The sequence below is a fragment of the Petaurus breviceps genome, unplaced genomic scaffold, assembly GCF_028583685.1.
Source record: "Petaurus breviceps papuanus isolate PSGF00001 unplaced genomic scaffold, PetGlider_PUasm1.0 185, whole genome shotgun sequence".
Lineage (NCBI taxonomy): Eukaryota > Metazoa > Chordata > Mammalia > Diprotodontia > Petauridae > Petaurus > Petaurus breviceps.
In genome coordinates this window covers 25608303-25618939 of record NW_027185797.1, presented here as the reverse complement: position 1 = coordinate 25618939, position 10637 = coordinate 25608303, and the positions used below count along the sequence as shown (strand labels likewise).

At 48.4% G+C, this 10637-nt stretch overlaps 2 protein-coding genes and 1 long non-coding RNA gene across 10 annotated transcripts in view; 2 read left to right on the top strand and 1 right to left on the bottom strand.

Annotated features, from left to right (window-relative positions):
- The window catches only part of LOC138161738 (uncharacterized), a 10822-nt gene extending 684 nt beyond the window's left edge, over positions 1–10138 (top strand). The window contains exon 2 of the long non-coding RNA XR_011168453.1: positions 9425–10138. This is a non-coding gene — a long non-coding RNA (uncharacterized lncRNA). The remainder of the gene's footprint in view (positions 1–9424) is intronic.
- The window catches only part of RPL14 (ribosomal protein L14), a 264687-nt gene that overhangs the window by 126516 nt on the left and 127534 nt on the right, over positions 1–10637 (top strand). The window lies entirely within an intron of this gene.
- NOD1 (nucleotide binding oligomerization domain containing 1) overlaps positions 1–10637 on the bottom strand; it is a 49524-nt gene that overhangs the window by 19900 nt on the left and 18987 nt on the right. For all 8 annotated transcript variants that reach the window (XR_011168448.1, XR_011168450.1, XR_011168449.1 and 5 more), the window contains exons 2-3: positions 3885–4190; positions 1754–1928 (exon numbers count right to left, since the gene is read on the bottom strand). Coding sequence is in view for 4 of the 8 variants with exons in the window: in XM_069088622.1 (XP_068944723.1) it covers positions 1754–1928; positions 3885–4085 (376 nt within the window). In the remaining 4 variants the exon portion in view is untranslated. The remainder of the gene's footprint in view (positions 1–1753; positions 1929–3884; positions 4191–10637) is intronic.

Sequence of the window (10637 nt, the reverse complement as noted above, 5' to 3'; positions counted from 1 at the left end):
GAGGGAGAGGGAGAGGGAGGGGAGGGCAAACTATGTTATTTGCAAAAATGAGAAGCCTGGCTTCCTCTACCTTGGGCAAGAATGATTCTAATACCAGGAGTGGCCTGTTGTGATTCAAGAATAACTCACCTTAACTTTCCACAGATAACATGCATTCTTTTAAAAGTATTTTATTTATTTTTTTAAATTTAATTTAATTAATTTATTTATTTTTAAAACAATTGGGGTTAAATAACTTGCTCAAGGTTACACAGCTAGTTATTTTGTGTGGGTGCCAAGTATCCAAAGCCAGAACCGATCCCAGGTCTCCTGACACCGGGGCCAGAGATGTTACTCCCTGAGCCACCTGACTGCCCCAAAATGTTTTATTTTTATCTTTTGTTTTTATATCATCTTCATATCCAAATGTTTCCACCCTCCTGCCTTACACAGAGCTATCAAGTCAATAAACACTTATTAAGCACCTACTGTATGGCAGGGATGGTGCTAAGGGCTGGGCATACAATGCAAGGCCAAAGATGGCTTCTGACCTCAAGGAGCTTACATACTGACAGACAAGAAAACGTCAGATATCTCTGTACAAATGAGCTGTATGTGCAGAATAATTTTAGAGGGAAGGCTGGAGAATTGAGGGGGAGCAGGAAAAGCTTCCTGGGAGGAGGATTTTAGGTGGGACCTGAAGGAGGCCAGAGAAGGCAGGAGGAGGAGATGAGGAGGGAGAGCACCCCAGGGGGGAAGAGAGCCAGGGGGAATGTAGGGAGATGGAGCATCATGTGTGAAGAGCAGGGAGGCCATGTCACTGGAACAGGGTCTGTGGAAGCAGCTTTCAGAGTTGGGCTTTTAAAGGCTTTCAGAGCTTTCTACTGGATCCCAGTGGTGATAAGGAACCACTGGAATTTCCTGAAAGTGGGGGTGACATCAGACCTGGAGTCTGGGAAAGTGAATGGAGGATGGATGGGAGTGGGGAGAGTATGGCGGGCAGACCCACCAGCGGCTACTGTAATGGTCCATGTGGGAGGTGATGGTGCCAACACCAGGGGGCAGGAGTGTCCAGAGAGAAGGGGGCGTATTTGAGAGATGTTAGAATGGGGGTGTCCGTGAGAATTGAGAACAGATTACATATGGGGGGGGAAGGAATTCTTTGTAACAAAGACTAAAAAAGCAGCTTGGCCAACCTGACCGAGGTATGCCAGGAGATGCTGTGCTGTTCATCCATCCTTCCTGCCTTGGCATTGGCCACCCCAAGGGGCTGGAATGCCCTTCCATGCATAGCCCAAGTACCACCTTCCCCAGGAAGCCTTTGCTGATAGCCCCCTCTGCTAGCAGGCTCCCTCCCAAGCAGCCCTAGATTCATTTACTTTATACTCGTGCAGGTATGTACACCATTCTATAAGCCCTTGTCTCTCCATTAGAATGGAACGTCCTTGTGGGTAGGGATTATTTCTGTCTTTGTACCTCTCAGCACAAGGCCTGGCACATAGTAGGTGCTTAATAGATGGTTGCTTATTGACTGACTGATTGTCCTTTGAACCTTGTAAGCAGGAATTATTTACTGTATTTGCATGCTAAGGCCTAACAGAGCTTGGTGCCTTCTAATTGCTTACTAATTGCATTGCTCATTGATTGACTGATTGAAAGAGAAAACAATGAGTGTTTCCCATAAGAGATGACTGGGGAATGCTGTGGGAAGTCCCAGAGCTCCTGGCAAATAATGCCCCAGAGACTTGGTCTGCCAGCTGGCTGCTGGGCTTACCGGGGTCAGTGTTCACAACTGTCCTGCCCCTCACCAGCTCTGAGGGCGAGAAGCCGATCTCCTCCAGCCACGGCTGCAGATCGATGAACGCATCTGGGATTCGCTGCAGCACAGAGATGAGATACTCACACACTTCCTCTCCTTTGCTCTGAACCAGGTCCAGCATCTTACGGACCTATGGCGGTGACAAACAGGCAGGCATCAGCTCACCCCCATGGCACTATTTGTCTTAGAGAGGTGCCTGGGCATGTGGAAGGGTGCATGGTGTTGCCTTAGGGTCAGGCCTCAACTGAGCTGCTGCCTGCATTGGCTTGTCGGGCAGCGGGCCCTGGCATGGGCTGCCTGACTAAGAACTGAACCAGAGAGCCCCAGGAGGCTGCCAAGGCTTTTATGCCAATCCCAAAGGCCACCCCCTATGGAATTTTCTTTTACCTCCTCCTCCTCTCTGCTTTTGCCCTAACACTATGGTCTTTCCAGGCATAAATGGGGCACTCTGTGATCTCAGGAAGGTCAAGGAAATATTCATCAGCTTGAACCACTCTATAGGGCACGGTGCTGGTGAAGCATCAAGGGAGAAATGGACCTGACTGATACCTGAGCAATTTAGCCAGTGACAAAACCTACGCAGCCTAAGGAGGATGGGGACAAGACCACCAGGGTCACAGGCAAGTCCCTGCACTGTCTGCAGAGCTCCTTAGAGACTGATCTCTGAGGAATTTTCTAGAAAGCAGCCAATGTGTCTCCATTCCCCAAGAAGGCTTTGTTGTTGCTGCTGAAGTATTTTCACTTTAAAAAACTGCATCAAAGAATCTCAGAGCTCAAAGGGCCCTCAGAGGCCCCTGAGTCAGACCCACAGGTGACTGGGAATGCCCTTCAGCACATCTCTGAGAAATGCTAGGATGGTCTTTCGGGTCCCAGGGAGAGCTCCCTATGGCCCCCAAATTACAAGAAGCTCTCCACACTTCTCCAAAGATAAGTGAAGGAATCTAGGAAGGGAAATGTGGTTGTTCCCCCACTTTTTTTAACATAAATTTTTACTGATAGTTTTTTCCCCTCATCTAAATGTTCCACTGTATCCCTCTCCACTCCAGAGGACCATCCCTTATAATGGAGATTTTGTTTTAAAAAGAAAGAGAAAAAATCAACAACTTATCAATACACTGAAAAATAACCTGATCCTTCATGTGCTGTTCCAGAGCTGGACACCTGCAGAGGGGCGTGTCCCTGGCCCTGCCCCTTTGTGGCATAGACAGCTCAGGATGCAGGCATTTTTGTGTTCTACACCTGGGGGTTGCTTCAGTTCATCCCTTCACTAAACCAGCAGCTGCCCGAGTCTCATTGGCCAGGACTGACCATTTCCATTAACACGCACAGTCTCATTTACCAGTTAGAAGCAAGAACCACAAAAGGGCCCAAAGGGAATGACTTAGCAAGACAGGCGATTAGTCTTGTGATCTGGTGGCTGTTTGCTCCTCCATGCAAAACAGAGGCAGGAGAGAACAGAGCAGAGCTAACCACAGCCGGCGACACAGAGGCAGGCACACTGTGAACTCCTGCTTAGAAGCGGAGCAGGCAGCTTGGGAGGGCAAAGGTCACCCTTCCTGGATCTGTTCATGCAGGGATGGTGTGGGGGGGACGAGTTCTCGGGTTCAAGTTACATTCGAGGGCCCTGAGGTCCCCCGACAACTCGGGGCAAATACAAGCCTGTGCTGGTTTCAAATTACAAAGTGAAAGCACACATCCTGCCTTATATGGAGCTGAAAGGGAATCCACCCAATCCAACAGTCTTATTTTACAGATGAGGACACTGAGGCTCAGGGAGGGGCAGGGACCTTCACAAGGTCACATACACACTCACTAAGCATCAGAGTTGGGACTTGAACTCTGATTGGGACTTGGCTCTGATTGCAGAGCCAAGGTCCCTTCTTTGGCATATTTGCTGGGATTCTTCTACTGAGTCAAAAGAAAAAGTCTCTATTAAGAAAAAAGGCCAAATACACATAAGTCTGAACTGGTGAATAAGTGGGTAACTCGGCCCTCTGTGGTGATGTTATCCCATTCCCAATGGGCTTTGGGACCAGGAGGGGTTCCCTGTGCCACCCACAGGTCACTGACCCGTCAAAGACTGTACCTTGTCTGGCAGAATGGGGCAGGCACCCACAATCTCTGCATCTTCCACAGAGAAGTACTCGTTGACAAGCAGGTTGTCGAGCAGACACTGCACATTGCGGATGTGGGTGACCAGCCTTTCTCGATCTACCTTGAGCAGCCTGATGCAAGAGCGGGCATCCTTGGGCCCTGCCGTCACCTCAGGGAGGGCCTGCATGTCCATAGCTAAGGGACTTTTCCCAGATTCATCTTTGGCTGCATCTGTTTCTGGGGTCTTTTGGCAGTCAGACCCTTCATGCCTGCTGCTTCTCCGTCCTCACTAAAGGGCCTAGAAAGATAAAAGCAATAAGCTGTTATTGAAACTAAGTGATTGTTACCTTCATTCTATCCTGCTGAACCGAAATTAAGAAAGGGAAGGAAAGGGAACGCGCATTTATTAAACCCCTGCTGTGAGCCAGGCACTGCGCTAATATTAGCCTTGACTCCTTATAACAACCCTGGAAGGGGGGTACTATTCTTAACACCATTTTACAAATGAGGAAACAGATGGACAGAGGTTAACTCTGACTTGTCCAGGGTAACACCGCCAGTTAGTGTGTATGGAGGAGAGTTTGAACTCAGGTCTCCCTGCATCCAAGCCAGCAGTCTTCCATGTTCTGTTTCCTATGGACCTCTCTGTGATGGAAAGGAGAGGCAGTGATTTGGTACAAGGAAGGATTTTGCCTGAGAGACAAAGTTACCTCTACATTATTTTCAAAAGATTCAATCCTACAAAGTTATTCATACTCATTTAACAATTTTGCACTCTAGAAAATAACTTTTCTCTTTGAAATTGGGCAATGGAATCTTCTCAGGAATGAGGAGACTTGCTTAATGAGGAATAAAAAGAGGAAGCCAAGTAAAAAGGAAACCCCACTGCCATCCCTCCCTTGTCCAGTTGCTGAGGATTTTATTCATTTCTGGTTTACTCTTAAAGTTCTGAACTTCAGGATTTGTGCTGGGAAAACACATTTCAGGGCCCCTGGGGTCCACAATTGTGTCCTGTTCACTACTGCAGAGCTGTCCTTGCCTTCCTCATAAACTCTTGTCATAGGGGCCAGCTGAAAATTCCATCCTCCGGTGCCCAGTCTGAATGTAACCAGGCTGGCCCTTGGATGGACAGTCTATCAATTAGTCTTTGTTCAGTACCTACTATGTGCCAGGGACTGTACTAGGCTCTGGGGATACAGAAGGAGGCAAAAGCCAGTTCCTGCCCTCGAGGACCTTACAATCTAGACACACAGACACAGTCACACACACACATGCCAAGACTAATGCATGCTCTTAGAGAACCTAGGCTCACTTTCTTGCTGGGATGAGACATCAGAATGAGGGTCTCTGGAGGGGTTCTATATTTTTTTAGTTTAGTATTTTATTTTTCCCCAGTTACATGTAAAAACAATTTTTAACATTGGTTTTTAAAATTCTAAGCTCTGAACTCTCTCCTTTCTTCCCTCCCCACCCTCTCATTGAGAAGGCAGGCAATTATATATAGGTTATACATGTGTAGTCATGCAAAACATTTCCATAATAGTCATGTTCTGAAAGAAAACACAGACAAAAAAAAAAAACTCAAGAAAGTTAAAAAAACAGTTTGTTTAAATTTTATTTAAAATATATTAGTTTTTTTTCTGGGGATGGATACGTTTCTCATCATAAATCCTTCAGAGTAGTCTTGGATTGGTGTATTGCTGAGAATAGCTAAATCCTTCACAGCTGATCATCCTACAATACTGTTGTTACTTTGTTGCACAACACATTTCACTTTGCATCAGCTCATGTAAGTCTTTCTAGGTTTTTCCGAAAGCAGCCTGCCCATCATTTCTTATAGTACAGTAGTATTCCATCAAAATCCCATACCATAACTTGTTTAGCCATTCACTAATTGATGGGCATCCCTTCAGTTTCCAATTCTTTGTCCCCAGAAAAGAGCTGTTATAAATATTTTTGTACATGTAGAACACTTTCCTTTTGGGGATACAGACCTAGTAGTGGTATTGCTAGGTCAAAGGAATGTATGCTTTTATAACCCTTTGGGCATGGTTCTAAATTGCTCTCCAGAATGGTTGCATCAGTTCACAACTCCACCAACAATGCATTAATATCTCATTTTCTTCACGTCCTCATGGAGGGGGTTCTAATAGCAGCAGCCAGTCAGTAGCAGTGTATGGTGCAGTGGGTTGAGTTATAGAGCTGGAATCAGCAAGACCTGGCTTTGAATCCTGCCTTAGACACTTCTGAGCTGTGTGGTCTTGGGCAAAGTCACTTAGACTCAGCCTTAGTTTCCTCATCTGTGAAATAACATCTCTCCTTCCCAGGGTTGTTGAGAGGATCAGATGAGATAATCTGATACATGAAGGGTTTTGTAAAACTTAAGAGAATTATATAAATATGACTAATTATCACTATCACCTCATTATGGGAAAGAACAAATCAGAGAACTGAGAAGAAAGTTGCAAAAGTCAATAGGAGGAAAGGCTGCATGGAGATAAAATTTGTGAAGGAAAAGAGGCACAAGTCCTTGGGACTCTGCACAGGGAAGAGGAACAAACATGTGGTCTGGTGCTTTACGGGTCCAGGAGGTCTTAGAACCATCAGCATCATAGGACTGTACAGCCTTGAATGTTAGTGCTAGAAGGTCAGTTAGGTCAATGCCCTCATCTTATGGATTAGGAAACTTCCGGCCAGAGCCAGGTTTCTTGACTCCCAGGTGAGGCTGGCCACAGCCCAGAAGAGGCAGATTGGGCTGGGCATGGCCTGGCAGGGCTCCAGGCTCCCTGGAACTCCATCCTCTGGCACCTGAGTGAAAGGGAGGAGCCTGCTCCTGACTGGTCAGATGGTTTCTGGACAGCCAATAGCTCCAGGCAGTCAGGGAGTCAATCAGCTGGCTAAAGAACTTGACTAGTTCTACCCGTTCTCCATGTTCTGGGTCATTTGGCTTCCTGCCTCCCTATAGTCAGGCCTGGGCAGCTCCCTCTGCAGGGAGAGGGTGTGACCTTGGAGTCCATCCTGGTCAGGGTCCAAGTCCTGCCTCCAAAAGCTCCATGACCCCGCACCAGTAGCTTGGTCTCCCTAAGCCTCAGTTTCTTTGCTGGTTAAATGGGGATAATAGTCTCTACCTCCTTCACTGCACTGTTGTGGGGCTGTTCTTTGTCAAGCTGAAAAAAAGCTAAAGATCAAGGTTCTGCCATGTGCCAGGGCTCCCTGAGGATCTGGGTTTGAACCTCAACTCTGATACTCTGCCCGTGGGACGCTGGACAAGTCACCAACCTCCACCCGGACCTCAGTTTCCTCTGAGCTCTCTCCCACCCCCTGGGCAAGTCACAATTTTGCATTTTTCATCTCTAGAGTGAGATAAGTGGACTGGATGACCTCCAAGGCCTGGTCACCTTCTGAAGCCGCCACAGGGGCACAGCAGGGAAAGCTGTTCCCCTTTAGGGCAAGTACCTCAAAAGAGGAAAGTGATCTGGCAGTAGCAATGGGGGCGGGCCTCAGCAGTCCTGGCCTCACTTACTGAAGCTTCCACTCAGGTCCACACATCTCACCCTCCAGGAGGAGCCACACCCCTCTCCTTCCTTTCCCCTTTGTCCTCCTTTCTCAGGGCCCTTGCAAGATGCTTCAGCTTGCTAAGTCACCCAGAGATCCCCTGACAAGGGCCTCAGAGGCAGACACTCTCTCCAGCTTTCTCTTTCCTTCCCACCTTCCTTCTTCCTTGATCCACAAGGTATTTTCTCTCCTTACCCATCCCAGCCTCTCCAGGGCTGGAATATCTGGTCTCTGACTCACATGAATGCCTTTTTTATTCAGACTTTGCTTCATAATGATGAGTAAGAATTTAAAAGAAAAAAGAAAACCATCTGGTTTGGTATTGTAACTGGGGAGAGACAGTGTGGTATAATGGATAGCACACTTGATTGGGGGGTCAGGGAGACCTGGCTTTGAATCCTACCTCAGATGCTTGCTTGCTGTGTAAGCCTAGGCAAGACATAACATTTCTGGGCCCAGTTTCTTCCCAGGTGAAATGAGAGGGCTGTGTGCAGTAATCTCTAAGGAGCATTCCAATCTAAATTATGATCATTATTCCTATGATTATATTAGGTGATGCTGGATATAAGGATGAAGGGAGCCTTGGCCGACCTTATGCTGGGTCTGCGGTTCCTATCAGGGCTTTGGAGCTTTAATTGACTACCCTCCAGAAACTCCAACACTCTTAACACCCAAATTAATTGAGCAATCTACAATTATTTCTTAAGGGAGGCCCAAATGTTTACAGAGCTTAGGAAGATTTCGGGTAGCCCAGGCAGCCTCAAGACACAATCATCCAGGATGAATCTGGGCTTGGGACCCTGATCCCAGGATCTTTGACTCCAAATCTTGGCTTCTGTGATGTGGGTGAGAAGATGCACCTTTCAGGGCTTTGGTTTCCTCATCTGATGTTGAGTCTGAAGGTCTGACTCTAAATTCCAGCTTGTGTCCTGGACTCTGGTCAAGCCAAAGCGCTGACCTGCAGAGTGTGTGGCAGCAAGCCAAGAGCAGCAAGGAAGGGGCCACGACCCAAGATGGGCCCAGGTTTCTGTGGTTTTGGAATTTCACCCTGGTCAGAAGGGCCTCATGTGAACTGTCTAGACTTAGTGTTTTTGTAAGCATGTTATCTGTGGAAATACAGGTGCTGACAAGCAGGAAACCAGACCTATGGGGTGGGAGCAGAGAGTTCAGGGAGACTGTTTCCCAGAAGCCCTTGGGCATGCCAAACAACCAGGGGCAAGTCAAGATGACCTGGTAGTACCCCTTCGGAGAAGGGCATCACTTTGGTGCTCCCAAAGCTTGGATGAGGCTTTGGAGGTCTGTGCCAAAGAAGGTCAATTACATTAGAGTGAGGGGAGGGGCAGTTAGGACCCACAGTAGATAAAGCACTGGCCCTGGAGTCAGGAGGACCTGAGTTCAAATCTGACCTTGGACAATTGGCACTTATTAGCTGTGTGACCCTGGGCAAGTCACTTAACCCGACTGTGTCACACACACACAAAATTAGAATGAAGGTAAAAGATACCAGAAATGGAACCTGTCCTGGATGTGGTCCAGGTGTGTCTGGCCTTGGCCTGGGTCATACCTGGAAGAGTCAAAGGGATGCTGGGAAGGGAGGAGGGGCCTTGGTGAAGTCTTATCTCTGGGAAAGGGGAGGCATGGAATTTTTAGCTACAAGCCTGCTCCCCAGAGAAAGTGGTTGGCAGATGTAGTTTAGCTGCTTTTTTTCAGTAGTGTCTGACTCTTCATGAGCCCATTTGGGGTTTTCTTGATACTGCTACTGGAATCATTTGCCATTTTCTTCTCCATCTCATTTTACAGATGGGGAAACTGAGGCAAACAAGGGTAAGTGACTTGCCCAGGGTCACACAGCTAGGAAGTGTCTGTGGTCTTATTTGAGCTTTGGAAGCTGCATCTTCCTGATTGCAGGGCCGGGCACTCTGTGCCCTATGGCTCCCCTTAGCGGCCCAAGCTAAGGAGCTGTATTTCCATTTCTAGGTGATGTCTATACAGCAGGAAAAAACAAAGCCCAAACACCACTAGTGAGCACAGCTGTCACCTGAAGCCCTCAAGAGCGGAATGATCTGCCAGTGCTCGATCTCTCCCAGCAGAAATGCTGACAAAGAGGCTGCATGGCCCAGGGAGCCGCCCGTCACTCCCATCACTCTTGTAGGAAGGTGCTGAGCTCAAAGAAGAAGCAGGACTTTTCACCATGTCTGAGCAAGGGCGAGAAGCCAGGGCAGCTTTGGCAAAGCAGGAGACTTCCCGGAATTGCTCAGTGATGGGAGGCTCCAGCCCCGCGCAAGGAAACCCGGCCCCTGGGGGAAGAGAGCTGGCCACAAGGATTTCTGCTGCCCTGGAAGGGACTTTTAGAGAGCATGGTGTCTGGAAGCTGGCCTCTGGCCAAGTCAAACCAGCCTCTCCAAGTCACTGGGGATCTTGTGAGGGCCCAAGCGAATGTTCTTCTCTCAGGCCCCATGGCTGGCACTGCTGGCCACCTTCCCCTCTCTCAGTTCTCCTTCCTCAGGCTCCTTTCCTGGACCTCCTGCAGGGATCCCCCAAGGCTCCAGCCTGGGGCCTCTTCCCTTCTCCCACACCCTCTCACCTGGCAAGTTCATCAGCTCCCACGGGTTCAATGATCACCTCTGTGTGGCCCTGTTTCTTTCTAAATTCCAATTCTCCATAAATTAATCAACAAGCATTTATTAGACACCTACTATGTGCCAAATACTCTGCTAGGTGTTGAAGACACAAACACAAGGAATGGGCCAGTTCCACTTTGAAGGAGAGAAACAACTCATAAAACTACACATGCAGCTCCAGCTTAAAGATAAAGGGAATAAATCCAAAGATAAACGTTGTTGAAGACAAGCTGGGGGTGGGGAGGAAGGGCCCCGAAGGAGCAGGGGATCAAAAAAGGCTTGTGCAGAAGGTGCAAGGGAAGGGAAGGGCTCCAGGAGGCTGAGGCATAGAGGCCTAGCATCCCTCCTAGAAAGGATGACCAGCCAGTCCCAGAGCACAGAGGGGAGAGCAGGCACACCTGGTGCAGAGCAGACCACAGTATGAGGGGGGGGAGCAATGCCCGATGAGCCTGGGACCACAGCATGGGGGAAGGAGGGGGCCTTGCCCGACGACCCTGGGACCACAGCTGGGGGGGGGGGGCGCCCAGACGTGAAAAACAAAGCATAACAGAACACAAAAAACCAGAAGC